Source organism: Aotus nancymaae, unplaced genomic scaffold, assembly GCF_030222135.1.
Source record: "Aotus nancymaae isolate 86718 unplaced genomic scaffold, 86718_ANA_hifiasm-v0.15.2.pri h1tg000072l, whole genome shotgun sequence".
Lineage (NCBI taxonomy): Eukaryota > Metazoa > Chordata > Mammalia > Primates > Aotidae > Aotus > Aotus nancymaae.
The window spans coordinates 3,116,075-3,134,509 of NW_026988487.1; the positions used below are offsets into that span (position 1 = coordinate 3,116,075).

An 18,435-nucleotide genomic window follows, 5' to 3' on the forward strand; every position below is an offset into this window, starting at 1 on the left:
TTTGAGCTGCAGCTTCTGGAAAACGGTTTTGCCACCTCCTGCGACATCAACTAACTTATTGTCAGCTAAGGGCAAGGACAATGTCTCCTCTACCAGACAGGAAACTTCCTGATGGCGGACGCTACCCTTTAGTTCCTTTTTCAATTCTCCATTCCTACCCCTTCAAGACACAGGATGGTTCTTAAAATACGGAGTTTCTTTTACAAAACATCCCTCCGCAACTTTGAGTTTATATAACAAACGGAAACGTCCTTTAAACAATCAGGCAACGAAGGGATTAAATCTAATCTCAGCAACCTGATGGATTCTGGGTGGTTTCCTTCCTCAAATCTAGAAATTAAAACGACCGAGGAGGGAATTTTGCCTAAGGTAAAGATGAGAACCATTTACATCAACTGTCAGGCTTCTGCCCCAAACAAGAATGGCTACCCACGCCCACAAAGAGTGCCACTCACGTAACTAAAAATGGCTGGCCCCGGATTCCACCACGGGAGTCACTTTCTGCCCAACTTCAAAATGGCGCCCACTAGCTTCACCAAACGGATCGAACCTCCCAGCACTCTCTTTGGCCCGTAAGGTCAGGTGACGCGAGACCCAGCCGGAAGTGAAGGAAAAAGCGCTTCAGCCCGCGGCGCCTGCGCAAAACGCTTCAGACGCTGAGAGGCAGGAGGCACTGGAGATCGTCCGCAGGATTGGGACTGCTACAGAGGCCGCCACGGAGCCCGCCGGAGCCACCGTTGCTGCTGCTGCTGCCGCCGCTGCCCGAATCGGAACCGTCGGGCCGCAGCCGCCAGCAATGCCGCGAAGGAAGGTGAGAAACGGGAGAGGAGGGATGGCGGGTTTCTACGGACAGTCGATTAAGCGCCGTGACGCAGTTGACCACGCCTCACAGTGCTTGGGTCTCGACTTCCCGCTCCCCCGAACCTTGTTCAGCCACCCTCTCTTCTGTCCATACCCAATAGAAAAATGTGGGCCCGACCCTGGCCTCGGCCTTTGCTCGCAACTATTCCCGCCCTCTGCTTGCCTGGATCGGAGGCGTTCTTATTGTTAATTGGTCGCTGAAACGTCTGGAAGCAAATTGATTGGCTGATAACGCTGCCTGTTTGGGCTCAACGGTCACCTCCCCGCGTGCGAGGGCGGTGTCTTGCCCGGGCCCCAGCGCTCTACCATTGGCTGGAGAGAACGATCCCTCTTCTCCTGATTGGTCGGGATTGGCAGTCTGTCCCGTGGGGGCGCGGCTTAGCCGGACCTCGATTGGGTGGCCCAAATCCCCGCCTTTCCTAGTGGGGACGCTGATAGGTGGAGAGGCGGGGTTTTGGAGGCCTCGTTCCTTTCCAGGTGTGGGGCACAACAAAGCGGACTGAGTGTTGGGAAGGCAGCGCCCACTCCCAGGGGATCCTACTCAGGCCGGTTGCTTCCAAGCCGTAACCTTTTCTTATTTGCTAGTTCGACATCGCATAGAAAATGCAGTTGGTAAAAACCAACAACTTAAAGAATTAGAAGGGGCTTAGGAGATCACCCAGGAATGGTCCTGTCCCTTTTTGCAGCTGAACTAACGGAGGTCCATGGAATGCCGCAAGCCACTGAGGCAGTGGTAGATCCAGAATATAGAACAAATCTAACTCAATTCAACAAATGTCTATTGACTACTTTCTGCTGGGTGGTTGCTGAAGGTTCAGAAATTAATTAGACGTGATCCCTGGCTTAAGGATATTACAACCCGATAGGAGAAAACAGACATGAATAACTTTACAAGGATCTAGTAAGTTCTCTGCTTGGAGGTGTATACAGAGTGTTACAGGAAGGAAGTGAAGGAGCAGTTAAATCTGTTCTGGAGTACAATGGGAGGAATATTGGTGAAAGCCACATCGAAGAGGTGAGTTCCATTATCAAGCCAGGAAGGAACAAGTCTCACGTCAAGGCTTTAAATATCTAGGTAATTGGACTATAGTGGTGACTTTTAAGATTCCCCCTTCATTTTAGCCATTTTCTGTGATTCCTGCTCATTTCGCAGGAGGTTACCCTTGAGTTATTTGGAAAGCTGGGTGGTGTTGCTCATTTCAGTAGAAATCTTTCTCTTCACAGAGGTTTTTGTGTTGAAAATGTACACTTACTAATGTCTCCTAAAATGACCCCAGTTGGTAGGTGGTATGTGTGTGTGTGTGTGTGTGTGTATACATACGTATATATGTATACACGTATGTTTACACGTATGTATATATGTGTGTATATATATATATTTTTAAGACGGAGTTTTATTCTTGTTGCCCAGGCTGGAGTGCAATGGTGTGATCTCGGCTCATTGCAGCCTCCGCCTCCCAGATTCAAGCGATTTTCCTGCCTCAGTCTCCCTAGTAGCTGGGATTACAGGCGGATGCCCACGATACCTAGCTAATTGTTGTATTTTTAGTAGAGACGGGGTTTCACCATGTTGGTCAGGCTGGTTTTGAACTCCTGACCTCAGGTGATCCATCCGCCTCTGCCTCCCAAAGTGCTGGGATTACAGGCATGAGCCACCTCGCCCAGCGGGTAGTTTAGGCTCACCAAATGCAGGAATAATATTGGTGCCTTGAAATAGGGCCACAGTCCCCTTTCTTAATTTCCCAAATAACAGGTTCTTGAAAATGTACATTTTTTAGTAGCCTGTTTGATGGCAAACCTGTCTTAATCTGTCCTGAGGCTACTTTTGGCTTTTATGTGTCTCATTTAGTGTGACTGTTTATATCTTTTGCTGCAGCTGTTATTGGGTATTATTTGCAGGATATATGCAAAGTACTCCCCTTCTAAAATTCCAAAAACATTACAAATTCTAAACACAGCTGGCCTCAGGGTTTTGAATAAAGAATTGGGACTCACAGTGTGAATCTTTGTATTGTTTTTAGCAAATACTCTTTGGTTTCTGGTTTTGTAAAGGGTATAGTGTTAGAGCTCAATTGAGAAAAGTTATCTTTGTGGCTAAGAACTCAAGAGGATAATAATTAACAAATAATTGTTCATTGAAAAAATGGTTTTGAAAAGAACTGTTTTTGAATACCCATGAGTCTTCATGTGCAAGCTGCCTTTTTGGAAGATAGATGGCTTTCATGTGGAGAAACTTCAAGGATAGATGGCATACACACTAACAATTTTTATCTTTTTCTGCTTAAATTCTTTTGGAATCAGAGTTGTGGTCCATGATATTTTGAAATAGTATATGGTTTTTAAAAAATGTGATAGCTTTTCATGGAGACATTGAATAAAAGCGACTCTAAAGTTAAGTGAGGTCCAGCACCAATGATTTTCTCACTACGGTAGACCTTTTTTTGTGATATTGATCTCCAAATGGTCTTGGTTCAGACTTAGTGCTAATACAGTAAGAATTAATTCTCTTCGTGCCGGGCATGGTGGCTCACATCTGTAATCCCAACACTTTGGGAGGCCTGACCAACATGGTGAAACTCGTCTCTACTAAAAATACAAAAATTAGCTGAGGGTGGTGGCAGGCTCCTGTAGACCAGCCATTCAGGAGGCTAAGGCAGGAGAATTACTTGAACTCTGGAGGCAGAGGTTGAGCTGAGATTGTGCCATTGTATTCCAGCCTGGGCAACAAGAGCCAGTGAAACTCCACCTCAAAAAAAAAAAAAAAAAATTAATTCTCTTAGTTTAACAGAAGTCCCTTATTTGTAGGTTGTTCCATTTAAAAGTTCTAAATAAAGTTGCCTGGGGGTTGGGAGGATGGGAAATGCTTGTGGAATCCTCTCTTAGGTTTGAAAACTTAGGTGTTTTCAGTGTCACAGCTTTTATTTTCAGTGTTAATGCAAACCCTTAGACCAAATGCTACTGTGCTAATGTCTGGATTTATGGTATTGCAGAGGAATGCAGGCAGTAGTTCAGATGGAACCGAAGATTCCGATTTTTCTACAGATCTCGAGCACACAGACAGTTCAGAAAGTGATGGCACATCCCGACGATCTGCTCGAGTCACACGCTCCTCAGCCAGGCTAAGCCAGAGTTCTCAAGGTAAAAATCTTCATTTTTCCTTACCACTCTTCACACCTGGCTGTCCATCACATTATTTTCCTAGTTAATGTGGAAACTGGTCCCTTGGCTTGGTGTAGATGACAGTGCACCAGATGATTGGTAAAACGTAGAGTGAATGCAGAGTTGTCGGGTCTTTAACCATACTTCTGTTGGGGGCTACTATCCAATTTGTAGACTCAAAGGAACTGGATGGTATAATGGATAGACACACGTGTATGTCTCGCGTCTTTTTTTTTTTTTTGAGATAGCAGTGTCTCCAGTAAAATGAGAATGTTATCCCTGCACTTTCTGTTTGAATGGTTTAGGCTTAGGGACTTGAAGTACAGATGGTATCTGACTTATGGTGGTTTGATTTAATGATTTTTTTTTTTTCACTTTATTGTGGTACAAAAGCAATATGTATTCAGTAGAAACTTTTTGAATTTTGAATTTCACTCTTTTTCTGGGGTAGCGATATGTGGCCCAAATATTTTCTCATGATGCTGAGCAGTGGCAATGAGCCATATCACTCCCAGTTGGCCATTTGATCATGAGGGTAAACCGATACTCTTCAGTATACTGTCTTTAATAAATCACATGCAGTATTCTACACCTTATTAAAAATAGGCCTTGTATTAGATGATTGTGCGCAACTATAGGCTAATGTGTTTAGAGCTTGTTTAAGGTAGCATAGGCTAAGCTATGATGCTCTGTAGGTTAGGTGTATAAATGCTTTTTTTGTTTGTTTTTATCTGCAGACAGGGTCTTGTACTCTGTTGCACAGGTTGGAGTGCAGTGGTGTGATCTTGGTTCACTGCAGCCTTGACCTCCTTGGCTCAAGCAATCCTCCCACCTCAGCCTCCTGAGTAGCTGGGACTACAGGTGCGCGCCACCATGCGTAGCTAATTTTCATTGTTTTTTGTAGAGATGAGGTCTCATTATGTTGTCCAGGTTGGTCTCAAACTCCTGGACTCAAGCAGTCCTTCCACCTTGGCTGCCCAAAGTGCTGGGGATATAGGTGTGAGCCCCCACGTTCAGCCTGTAATGCATGTTTTTAAAATAAATGCATGTTTTTAATAAATGCATATTTTTTTGAGACGGAGTTTCGCTCTTGTTACCCAGGCTGGAGTGCAATGGCGCAATCTCGGCTCACCACAACCTCTGCCTCCTGGGTTCAGGCAATTCTCCTGCCTCAGCCTCCTGAGTAGCTGGGATTACAGGCACGCGCCACCATGCCCAGCTAATTTTTTGTATTCTTAGTAGAGACGAGGTTTCACCATATTGACCAGGATGGTCTCGATCTCTTGACCTCGTGATCCACCCTCCTCGGCCTCCCAAAGTGCTGGGATTACAGGCGTGAGCCACCGCGCCTGGCCCTTTAGACTTGTTATTGGTGGAGGCCAGTACTTCTAAAACCATGTTTAATTCTGGAATGTAATCCAGTACACACTTGATAGATATAAATAGTTGTACCAAAATATCAGTGTGGAAATACATAATTTTGCTTTGGTAATAAAGAATTGAGAATCTTGGGGTTGTCCTTCTAGTGCATTTAGGCATTTGGGCTTAGATTTGGAGGGTACCCTTGACCCCTCCTGGCTCTGCTCTGGTATTCCTTGAGGAGGAAAGAAAGTTGCAGCTAATACGGAAAGCTGATGATCCATATGTGATAATAGATTAAGGGAAAAAAAAATTTAACATGTTTTGAGCACTTCAACAGTGTTGCTTTAGTTACCCTTTTTTTTTTTTTTTTTTTTTTTTGAGGCAAGTCTTGCTCTCTGTTGCTAGGCTGGAGTGCAGTGGTATGATCTTGGCTCACTGCAACCTCTGCCTCCTGGGTTCAAGTGATTCTCCTGCCTCAGCCTCCCGAGTAGCTGGGACTACAGGTGTGTGCCACCACACCCAACTAATTTTTGTATTTTTAGTAGAGATGGCATTTTACCATGTTGGCCAGGGTGGTCTCCGTCTCTTGACCTTGTGATCCGCCCGCCTCGGCTCCCCAAGTGCTGGGATTACAGGTGTGAGCCACCACGCCCGGCCACTTTGGTTACTTTTATGAGTATGTTGCACAATGGGAGAAAAACCATCAGTTTTTGAACTAAGAAATTGGGAATATTCTCTTTAACAACTGTTCCTAGCTTTATGTTTGAATTTAGGATTTTAGCTAAAGTATTGGTATTGATTTCTCAAGCTTTAAGCTTTTACCACAATGAGACTATGGTTAAATAACTACTATAACTCAAGCACTATGTTATGTACTGGGAACCATGATAGAAAAATCATAGTCTCTATCCTCAAGGATTTTACAGTTCAGTGCAAGATATAGATATGAAAATTGATCATGGGGAGTACATTATGGCAAGGGCTGTGAGAGGGGTTTGCTTATAGTACTTCAGAAACCTAGATGTGGGACAGCCAACTTAGGTCAGCACTCCCACAATGAAGTCGTCTTTGGTTTGTTTTTTTTTGAAATGGAGTCTTGCTCTGTTGCCCAAGCTGGAGTGCAGTGGCATCATTTTGGCTCACTGCAGATTCTGCCTCCCGGGTTCAAGTAATTCTTCTGCCTCAACCTCCCTAATAGCTGATATTACAGGCGAGCGCCAACATCCCTGGCTATTTTTTATGTTTTTAGTAGAGACAGGGTTTTGCCACGTTGTCCAGGCTGGTCTCGAACCCCTGACCTCAAATGATTTGCCCACTTTGGCCTCCCAAAGTTCTGGGATTACAGGCATGAGCTGCCATGCTCTAATAGGAATTTACGAGTAGAGGGGAATACGTTATTCCCATTCTTGGCAGACGGAACAGCATGTCTTAAGGAAAAGACATAATATTCTTAGAAAGTATAATTGACCATGCCCTAGACACCTGAAAACTAAATATTCAAAACCGCTAGGAAATGCATAAGCACTGGGTCTCTTTCTAGTTATTATACCTGGTGACCACAGAGTTGCACATCTCCAGGGGCACCATTTACAATGTCATCAGTGTAAGGTGGTCCTCCCGAGAGGAAAATGTAGATCATATTGTGAAAGGAGGCCCCTGGAGGCGTACAGACTGATGACCTTGCTTTGTGCTAACTTTACTCACCCAAAAGCTTGGGAACTTACAGTTTTCTTTGGAGAATCTATAACATTTCTTCAGTTTTTTTGTTTTTAATATATATGTTGGGGGTGCATAGCCATGAGAGAGTGAGGCTGGCACCGCACCCTGGTCTGTGCATCCCGCCCTCCAAAAATGAAAAGAAATTAATTAAAATAAAATAGACTTTAGAGAGGATTTTGAATGTTCTCACCACAAAGAAATGACAAGCATTTGAGATATGGATATTCTAATTATCTTGATTTTTATCATTACACAATGTATATGTCTTATCAGAACATCAGAGTATACTCCATAAATATGTCATATTGTGTCAATTAAAAACAAAACTAAAACATATCTATTAAAAAATATGCTTTAATTTCAGCTTTGAATTTCTTTTATTTCCTTTGTCATCAGGTCGGAGATATAAAAGGGCTGCTGAGTGCCTCAGAATAGTTTTCCATCCAAAATACATAAAATAATGTATTCCTGCTTTACCTTTATGAATCTACTATGATTGTGCCAGAGAGGATAATCAGAAAGAAAAAATTGGCCCTTTAGAAAGGAAATCGTTGTATTTGTTGTTATATCTTTAGCAATAGAATATATGTTTTGCGATGGGTTAGGAAAAGGGAAGAATGAATGAGAAAATGCAGCTAATATTTATAAAGCACTGTGTACCACGGATCATGTTAAGTGCTTTATATGCATTGTCTCACCTATTCCTCAGCACAAACTGATGAGGAATGTGCTACTAGTAATTCCAACCCCTTCTTTTCTTCAGACAGAGTTTTGCTCTTTTTGCCCAGGCTGGAGTACAGTGATGCAACCTGGGCTCACCACAGCCTCCACCTCTTCGGTTCAGATGATTCTCCTGCTTCAGCCTCTCAAATGCAAATGCACAATTAGCTGGGATCACAGGCATGCTCCACCACACCCAGCTAATTGTGTGTTTTTAGTAGAGATGAGGTTTCTCCATGTTGGTCAGGCTGGTCTTGAACTCCCAACCTCAGGTGATCCGTCCGCCTCAGCCTCCCAAAGTGTTGGGATTACAGGTGTGAGCCACCACACCCGGCCTAGTATTTTCCTTTTCAATAGGTCAGGAAATAGCCTTGGAGTAAATAACTTACCCAAGACTCCTCAGCTAGTTGTTATGGTAGAAAGCAGTTGAATCAACTTCAGTCATAATTCCAGAACCTAAACTATTAATGCTGTACCACATTACACTCTGTACCTAAGCTAGGCTCTTTTGCTGATATTTTATTTAATTAAATAGATATTTTAAGGCTTTGTTGGATTTTGTGAAATATGAAGAGGAGGAGGAGCTATGTTCTAATAAATCATATGGATAGGAAGTAAAACAGATTTCCATCTTTTTTCTTTATTTTCTTTTAAAATTGGGATCAGATTCCAGCCCTGTTCGAAATTTGCAGTCTTTTGGTACCGAAGAGCCCGCTTATTCTACCAGAAGAGTGACCCGTAGTCAGCAGCAACCTACCCCAGTGACCCCGAAAAAATACCCTCTTCGGCAGACTCGTTCATCTGGCTCAGAAACTGAGCAAGTGGTTGATTTTTCAGATAGAGGTGAGTGGGTATGGTATGATTTAGACCTATTACAGAGCATCTGGGTGAATTTCTTTTTAAGGAGGCCTTGTGGCCACTGCAGATGCATGCCTAATACTTGAGCTAGATGAATGCTGTTTATTGCTTCCTTTCTTATGTCTTCCTGAGGACAGTTTGCTATCAGAGTATTCTCAAGGTCCAGAGTAGCTGGAGTATATTAAATCAGACCTGTAACAGGAAAAAGAGACTGGGCCTTCCTAACCACAGATGAAAAGGACTTCAAGCAGACCTTCTTAGAGCCATACTTAGTCCATTTATCTCCATTTTTTTTTTTTTGAGACAGAGTCTCGCTCTGTAGCCCAAGCTGGAGTGCAATGGCGCGATCTCAGCTCACTGCAACCTCTGCTCCCAGGTTCAAGCGATTCTCCTGCCTCAACCTCCTGAGTGGCTGAGATTAAGCGCCCGCCACCACGCCCAGCTAATTTTTGTATTTTTAGTAGAGACGGGGTTTCACCAGGTTGGCCAGTCTGGTCTTGAACTCCTGACCTCAGGTGATCGACTCTCCTTGGCCTCCCAAAGTGCTGGGATTACAGATGTGAGCCACTGCACCGGCCGAAGCAGACTTTCCTATAGCCATACTTCTCAGTCCATTTATCTCTAAATTTCTCAATGCAGAGGTTACAGACTAGTGAACTTCTAGCCTGTCCACATGGTTGGTTGGTTTGCTGGCATGGTGTTTAAAATTTTTTAAATTTGTTGTTAGTATTTGAAAACACAGTGATTTCATATGAAAACCTGGATTAATAGTTTATTTTAAACAATGAAAAGATCTGGGAACACTGGGTGGCCAATCACCCATAGTAATAATTGGCCGGAGTTGAATAGCAGTTGTCCCCTTTAGATGGACAATGAGCTGTCTATTTGGCCTTGCTGAGTCCCTGTAGGCATTTGGTTTGCAATTCCTGATTCAGAGTCTGGAATTTCAAGATTGAATTGTTAGACTACCAACAGGTTCACTCGAGTCTAAGTCCATTCACATCTTAAATCTGTTCAGTGTCATCCAGAAGGACAATCACTTTCACTTATCTTCTGTACTATGTATCTCCTGGAAGGGAAGTGGGATAGTAATGTTTTTAAAATTTATTTCCATCCAGTTTTGATTATCCACGATTAGCTGCCCAGGAGAAACACAGATAGGTGTAATAGGTAAAGTCCAAATTTAATTTTAATCAGAATTTAAAGTTGCACAAAAGAAGTGGTGTAGTAGTGCCTCTTCTTTTCCATTTAGCCTTCTAGCAGTTGAGTAGCTAAAAGTTACTGGTTGAATCATAGAAAGAGGATTTGGGAAGCCCATAAACTCTTCTGAATAGTAAACCTCTAGATAAATGAACCCCACTCATAACTTCTACCAATTCCTTTTGCTTTAGAAACGAAAAATACAGCTGATCATGATGAGTCACCACCTCGAACTCCAACTGGAAACGCACCTTCTTCTGAGTCTGACATAGACATCTCCAGCCCCAATGTGTCTCATGATGAGAGCATTGCCAAGGACATGTCCCTGAAGGACTCAGGCAGTGATCTCTCTCATCGCCCCAAGCGCCGTCGCTTCCATGAAAGCTACAACTTCAATATGAAGTGTCCGACACCAGGCTGTAACTCTCTAGGTCCGTGTGCCCCAGCTTTATGACATCCTTTGTTCTGTGGTTCTCTCTCCCAGCATCATCCAGAAGTGTTTTGTGTTCTATTGGGATTTAGCTTCCTAGGCTCTTCAGTGGTCATGTGCTGAGTGATAATGAGTTGCTCCCTTGAATAAAAGCGTTTCTCTTCTTGGCCTGTGGTCCATAGTAATAGAACTGGTTTTTCGAGAGCTTTTCCCAGTAAAAAAATTCCCTCCTTTTCCCAGCAAAAACAAAAACTATCTCAAAATACCTTGTTGCATGGCACAAAGCTCGTACTCAGTGAGGACTACTTAAGGGTAAGCTAGTGCAGAATAGTGGTTGCATGGCCATAGCTGTTAAGGTAATGAGAAAAACATTTCCTGTCAAGAGGCTGTGAAATTAAAAGTATACATGAGACCCTGGCCTTCTGTAACTAGTAATTTTAGGTCTTGTGCTTTGTGTACTTAGTAAGTATAAACAAGATAAAATATTTCTTCTGTGATAAATAAGTATCTTACTGTTTTCTTACACGTTTTACCCCTTAGTGAATTACTTTCGAGATTCTTTTAGTGGTTTGAACCTTATTTGTGCACCTTCAGTGAGCAGAAGTGCAAATATTGGGCTTAAGCTTTTGTCTAGAGTTGGAAGATGCTGATTGGGCGATAAGGGGCCTTTCACTACTGGGTCTGCTTCTCAAATTCACCCTTTGCCTGTGGCCATCAAGTTTGAAAAAATGGTAGAGCAGAGTAAGTTGCTGCTTGGCAGGCCAACAGTACATTTTCTGTAGTGGTTTCTCTGTTTGCTTTTATAGAGAGACAGGGGTCTTACTTTGTTGCCCAGGCAGGGTGCAGTGGTGTGATCATAGCTCACTGTGGCCTCAACTCCTGGGCTCAAGTGATCCTCCCATCTCAGCCTCCCAAGTAGCTGAGACTACAGGCACATGCCTTAAAGCTTGGCTTTTTTTTTTTTCCTTATTTTTTAGGGATGAGGTTCTTGCTGTGTTGTTCAGGTTGGTCTTCAACTCCTGGGCTCAAGTGATCCTCCCTACTCAGCCTGTTAAGTAGCTGGGACTACAAGTGTGAGCCACCATGCCCAGTGGTTTCCGGTAGTGTTTAATTTGGATCGTTTCCTGGTCTTAGCAGGAGTTTCTCAGATAATTTCATACCATCAAAATAAATAAATACAGCAAAGTTCTCCTGAACGCCATACCAGTTGTCACTCAAAGAAGATAATTGTTTCAGGCCTTCATTGATTTCCTTGGAATAAACAGTGAAAAACTAAGAAAGACAACATATTACACTAATATAAGAGATGATGGCTAATGTGCTTTAAGAGTTTAAGGGGGCCCGGGCGCGGTGGCTCACACCTGTCATCCCAGCACTTTGGGAGGCCGAGGCGGGTGGATCATGAGGTCAAGAGATCGAGACCATATTGGTCAACATGGTGAAACCCCGTCTCTACTAAAAATACAAAAAATAGCCGGGCATGGTGGCACGTGCCTGTGGTCCCAGCTACTCGGGAGGCTGAGGCAGAAGAATCGCTTGAACCTGGGAAGCGGAGGTTGCAGTGAGCCAAGATTGCGCCACTGCACTCCAGCCTGGGCGACAGAGCAAGACTCCGTCACAAAAAAAAAAAGAGTTTAAGGGGATCTACTTGCCATGCTGCAAGAACAGGAATTTTCCTCAGCTTCTGCTTGTTACTAAACATGCATTGCTAAATTGTTCCTTTTATTTTATGTGTTATATTTGGCCAATCATTCAGCAGATACTTTACTGAATATTGGTCATCTGCTGGACACTGTTTTAAGTTATGAGGATGTAGCTGTGAACAAGTCAAAGTCTGTTCTCATGGAGCTTAGAGTCTAGCTGAGGAAGGCAAACAGACAGATATATATCAACTGGAGATAAATGCTGTGAAGGAAAATAAAACTGGGGAGTGCTGAGAGTAGGCTGTTATTTGTATATGTACATTTGTATACAGTTGGGTGTATACATATATATGTATATGTGACACATATATATGTAGTTGGCTAGGGAAGGCTACTCTGATATGGTCACATTTGAGCAGAGACTTGCTGTTTGAAAGTTTGAGAATAAGCATTATTGGTAGGGAGAAAAGCAAGTGCAAAAGGCTCTGGGCAACAGTATAGTTAACCAGTTTGAGGAACACTTAGAGGCCAATATACCTGGGGCAGAGTGACCAGAATGGAAAGGAGGAGATAGGTCAGAATAGGGCCTGCTTGTGTTATTTATCCCTAGGAGTTAGCCTCTCAATGGGGTAGACCACAGGGTAAGTAAAAAATATGTTGCATTAGAGGAACGTTTACTTTTATTTATTTATTTATTTTGAGACAGAGTCTCACTCTGTAACCCAGCCTGGAGTGCAGTGGCGTGATCTCGGCTCACTGCAACCTCCACCTCCCAGTTTGAAGCAATTTTCATGCTCCAGCCACTTGAGTAGCTGAGGATTACAGGCATGTGCCACCACACCTGGCTAATTTTTTGTATTTTTTAGTAGAGACAGGGTTTTGCCATCTTGGCTAGGCTGGTCTCAAACTCTTGGGCTTGAGTGAGAAAGTTTACTTTGACTTTGGTTTTAATGTATTGGAACTTTGAAAAGTATGAACCTGAGCTTCCCAAGTATTCTTGTTTTTGGGTCAGAGTCTCACTGTGTCACCTAGGCTGGAGTGCAGTGGTGTGATCTCAGCTCACTGAAACTTCTGCCTCCCAGGCTTAAGTGATCCTCCAACCTCAGCCTCCCGAGTGTCTGGGGCTACAGGCATGTGCCACCACGCCCGGCTAATTTTTGTATTTTTAGTAGAGACAGGGTTTCACCATGTTGGTCAGGCTCATCCCTGAGCTCGCGGTCCACCCACCTTGGCCTCCCAAAGTGCTGGGATTACAGGCATGAGCCACTGTGCCCGGCCATGTTGGCTCGGCTGGTCTCAAACTCTTGGGCTCGAGTGAGAAAGTTTACTTTACTTTGGTTTTAATGTATTGGAACTTTGAAAAGTATGAACCTGAGCTTCCAAAGTATTCTTTGTTTTTGAGTCAGTCTCACTCTGTCACCTAGGCTGGAGTGCAGTGGTGTGATCTCACTCAGTTCACTGTAACCTCCACCTCCCAGACTCAAGTGATCCTCCTACCCCCGAGTGTCTGGGGCTACAGGCACGTGCCACCATGCCCAGCTAATTTTTGTATTTTTTGTAGACGGGGTTTCACCATGTTGCCCGGGCTGGTGTTGAACTCCTAGCTCAAGTGATCCTCCTACCTTGGCCTCCCAAAGTGTTGGAATTACAGGTGTGAGCCACAGTACTGGGCCTCAAAGTATTCTTGATCCTAGTCTATTCCTTAAGAGTATTATATACTTGTAAAAAATTGAAACTCTGTAGGAAAGTTTAAAGAGCATAAGTCGTAGAGAAACATACTACTTTCTAAGCCTGTCTTCTTTCTTGAGATTAAGTTTTCCCTCCTTTAACAGGACACCTTACAGGAAAACATGAGAGACACTTCTCCATCTCAGGATGCCCACTCTATCATAACCTCTCAGCTGACGAATGCAAGGTAATTGTGTTCTCATTTATTCAACATACACTTATTGAGTGCTTACCATTTGCCAGGCACTTTGCTAAACACTGGGGATACAGTGGCCCACAGGAAGGGCAGGGTCCTTGTACTTACATTGTAGTGGAGGAAACATAAAAAACAACTATGCTTTTTTTAACAAAAGTAGTTAAACAGGCAAGAGAATCGTAATATGTAATGAGTGCTTTGAAAGAAACTAAGAAGGAGATTATGAAACATTTGGAACATCAGCCACTAGTGCATTGATATTTTCTATTGAAAATTGGCTTTGAAAACTGCTAGGGACTTATTCCACTATGGACTAATTTGCATAAATATGTGATCTTAATATTTATGCATTTGGTTCTCTTCTGATATATCTGTGAAGTCATTTTGCTTTTAAAAACTTTTTATAATTCTTGTCTACTTTTTGTTACTCTCAGTCACACCTACTCTTGGCTAATTTGTGTTTTAAATTCTGGAAACATAGCTCCTAAATAACCTTCGGGATTTTGAAACAATGTATTTAAGAGTAGAGACTCAGATCCTGTTTTGTATGTTTCTGTGTGGGCTGCTATTCCCAAGGATGGAACCAAAGATCTAATTATGGGGAAGCAAGAGTGGAAAATGCTGTTAATTAAATAGATTGCTCCGGTAGTATTGGACAGGTTATCTAAGCTGGTTAGACCAAAGTATTATTGTTGTTTTTGTTGTTGTTACTTTGCTAATGAGGCCAGGGTCACAGGTTTATTCCTGTCTGAGCCAATTTCATTCTGAGGAAAGTTAGATTCCTTAGCTAACATTAATTTTCCTTGAGTCAGGAATTTATTCTCTTATATACAGCTAGACCACAGGGGTGAAAGTTTCTTTTGTGTATTTAGTCTTTCAGCCAAGTAGTACTTTCCATGCTTACATGGATTTTAAGGTCTATGACGCCACTCTTACCTTTCTTCATTCAAAATCTTTTTATAAGCAGCAGTTTCTTCTGCTCTGTGTAAAAGTAAGTTGTATGTCTTCCCATTGTCTTCCCATTAGTCTGGGACTAAATCAAAACAGAAAAAACTGCCCACATCTGTGTTAAAAGCGTGCAAGACTTCTCAGGTACTTCTTTCTCTGAAAAGAACTGCGATCTCTGCTTTCTGAGAGTTGTTCTCTACTACTTGTCTTTAAATATAATAATCTGATACCATGGATGGTTTTACGTAAAAGTCTTCCAGAGATGTCTATTGCTTTTGAAATTGTTGGTTTGTAGCAATATGACCATGTTACGTTAAGCAGTTTATTTTAGAAAAAGAAATTCAGTTTGGTGAAGAAAATTCCTACAAAAGGAAAACATTTCTATTCTGAATTTATCCCTCTTTGTTCCCTCTTCTTTGCAAGGGGCATTAGGCTCAGCATAATCCATCTTTACTACTGGAACATGTGCATAGAGGATCAGGAGAATTTCTGAGATGATATATTTTTATTACATGTAGATCCTTAAGTGGAAAGATTAGACAAATTCCCCACATTTATTAACAGCTCTAGTGTTTTTGAAGAACCTGCATATACATGATTGCTCTTGAGTTTCCCAGGACATTCTTGCAATCAGTGATACTACTATTTGTATTCAGTCATATATTTCTATAGCTGCTTGTGCCAAATACAGGTATTTATTCAGTGAATAAAAGACTGCATTTCAGAAGCACATGTTCTCATAGGGGGTGGCAACGTAAGCCTTCAAATTAATAAGTAATTTTGTGCAGTGATAAATATTGTGAGAAAAAAAGATGAATGATACAGAGAGTGACTGTTTTTGGGGGTGAGGGTAGGGATAGAACTTCTTTTCCCAGGGTCGTTCTGGAAGACCTTCCTGAGGAGTTGTCATTTGATCTGGGATATGGATGATGGAAGAAGCAGTTGTATAAAGATCTAGGAGAAAAGATACCTAAGTGGAAGGAACAGCAAGTACAAAGGCCATGAGGTGTGGTTAAACTGATGGGTTTGAGAGGCTGAATGCAAGTAGGTTGTGTATGGCTGGATCCAGATCACAAAGGACCTGTGGACCTTGGCACAGGAATATATTTTTGTTCTGATAGAATGGGAAGCATTTGGGCGCTTTAAGAAAGGCACAATAGGATTTTATGCACACTTTTTAAAACTGAAGGCTTGCTAATATAGAGAATGGAGTGTGGGGACAAGAGTTGATGCAGGGTAGGGTGGTTGGGAGACTGCGTGGAAGTTCAGGCAGTAGTTGGTGTCCTGGACTAGCTTTGTATGGGCAGCAATTCTAAGACTAGGTTGGATTCAGGATACGTTTGAGAGTGGAGCAACACGTTAGGCTTGCTGATGGATTTGATGTGAGGTGTGAGAAAAGAGAAGAATCTAGGATAACATTCAAGTTGTTGACCTGATCAGCTATTCAGACAGTATTTTCATTTGTTAATATTGGGAGGATTTGGGGTAGAGCAGATTTGTGGAGAAACGCCAGTTGTTCTGTTTTGACCATGCTGAGTTTTAGTGGTGAAGTGGAATAAGCAGTTGGATGTCAGCTTCCGATTCCTAGATTATGAAGCAGAAACTATTGAAAGCTGATGTGATTTCTCTGAGGTCACGTAACTACACAGTTAAGGTTCCCTGGAGACTTGAACCCAGGTTTTTTTTTTTTTTTTTTGAGACAGAGTCTTTCTGTTGCCCAGGCTGGAATGCAGTGGCGTAATCTCTGCTTACTGCAACCTCTGCCTCCTGGGTTCAAGTGATTCTCATGCCTCAGCCTCTCAAGTAGCTGGGATTACAGGTGTGCACCATCACGCCTGGCTAATTTTTGTATTTTTAGTAGAGATGGGGTTTTACCATGTTTCCAGGCTGGTCTTGAACTCCTGGCCTCAAGTGATCTGCCCATCTTGGCTTCCCAAAGTGCTAGGATTACAGATGTGAGGCACCACATGTGGTCAAACCCAGGTTTTCTTTTCTTTTTTTTTTTTTTGAGATGGAGTCTCACTCTGTTGTCCAGGCTGCAGTGCAGTGGTGTGATCTCAGCTCACTGCAACCTCCACCTCTTAGGTTGAAGCAATTCTTCTGCCTCAGCCACCCAAGCAGCTGGGACTACATGCGCCCGGCATCATGCCCAGCTAATTTTTTGTATTTTTAGTAGAGATGGGGTTTCACCATGTTGGCCAGGCTGGTCTCAAACTTCTGACCTCAGGTGATCCGCCTACTTCGGCCTCCCAAAGTGCTGGGATTACAGGCATGAGCCACCGTGCCCAGCCCAAACCCAGGTTTTCTAATGTTTTCTTTGTACTTCCTTACTCTATTCTTGAACTTCCTCATGCTTTTTCTTATTTATTATACCTTGGGAAGAGTCCAGGCTCAGAGTCATCAGACATGATTAAAATCTTAGTGATCCCATTATTTAGCTGTGATCATTTCAACTTCTCTGATTCTGTTATTGGCTGAGAAGGCAGAATGTGAAGCTTGCCTTATCTCTTTCTTGTAGAGATTGTGATAATAGGTGTAAAGACCCTCTGAAAGTAAAGTACAACATAAATTCAAGGCATTATTACTGTATTCTTATGCTTTAAGTAAACGTAGTCTTAGAAGCAGGTGGATTTATTGACGTTGTTGATGGTTGCAGGTGAGAGCACAGAGCCGGGATAAGCAGATAGAAGAAAGGATGCTGTCTCACAGGCAAGATGACAACAACAGGCATGCAACCAGGCACCAGGTTTGTGAAAGCGCTGGCCATAGTTTGAGGTCCATTTCTTGGATCTCCTCTATAATTATCTTCAGGCATATCTATGCCTCATTTCCTGTGGTATTTCTTCAAGATGTAAACTTAGAATCACGTTTGTTTTTCAAATAGTAAAGTTTCACAAAGCAGACACTTCTACCTCATGAATGAGGGAATCATGCTGTCTATAGTCGTCGTAGTAATAGATTATTCTGATTATTCAAAAGATGACTCATGCTGCTTCATTTCCTCACTTCGCATCTTTTTTTAGACTATTGTAGCTTGCTTTCAGACCTCTCCACTCTGCTAGCACCTTCCCAAGGCCACCAGTAACTTCTCAGCATTTGACACTTGTTGACTGTGTCATTTTTCTTCTACTTGTCTCTTCCCTTGGTTTGTAGGAAGCATCCTGGCTTAGTCCTAATCCTCCTCCTGCCTCTCTGAACATTCACGCCACACGGTTTGCACTTAATTCCTTGCTCTTCCCTAAATGGCTTTGGTCTTTACTCTTGCTGTTTTCCTGCCTGGAACGCTATCCCTCTACCGAGAAGAGATTGTATTTTCTTTCAAGGCCTGTGCAATTCTCAGCTGTTGTAGGAATTTTTTCCAGATTCTCTCCCACTGTTACTGAATTTCTTCCTCATATATTCCCTTTGTAGTGCTCTCAAAATGTCAGCCTTTGTCACAAATTATGTTTTGTTCATCATTTAGGTGTCCGTTTTTACAGTTAGATTATTGGTGGAAAGCAGAGATGTACAGTGATGAGGAAGAAGTTTGGCTTTGGAGCCAAACAGATCTGAATTTGAATACCGATTCTGTAACTCTAGCTATGTTGTCCTGGGGAGGTCAGCTAACCTCC

General features: G+C 42.7%; 1 protein-coding gene across 2 annotated transcripts in view; it reads left to right on the forward strand.

Annotated features, from left to right (window-relative positions):
* Nucleotides 1-716: 716 nt before the first annotated feature.
* The window catches only part of KAT7 (lysine acetyltransferase 7), a 37,557-nt gene continuing 19,838 nt past the window's right edge, over nt 717-18,435 (forward strand). The window contains exons 1-6 of one of the 2 annotated variants that reach the window (XM_012463488.2): nt 717-811; nt 3,852-3,999; nt 8,488-8,664; nt 10,071-10,310; nt 13,785-13,867; nt 17,481-17,570. In XM_012463488.2, the coding sequence (XP_012318911.1) occupies nt 797-811; nt 3,852-3,999; nt 8,488-8,664; nt 10,071-10,310; nt 13,785-13,867; nt 17,481-17,570 (753 nt within the window). In that variant the 5' untranslated portion in view covers nt 717-796. The remainder of the gene's footprint in view (nt 812-3,851; nt 4,000-8,487; nt 8,665-10,070; nt 10,311-13,784; nt 13,868-17,480; nt 17,571-18,435) is intronic. The other variant, XM_012463489.2, reaches the window with a different exon arrangement.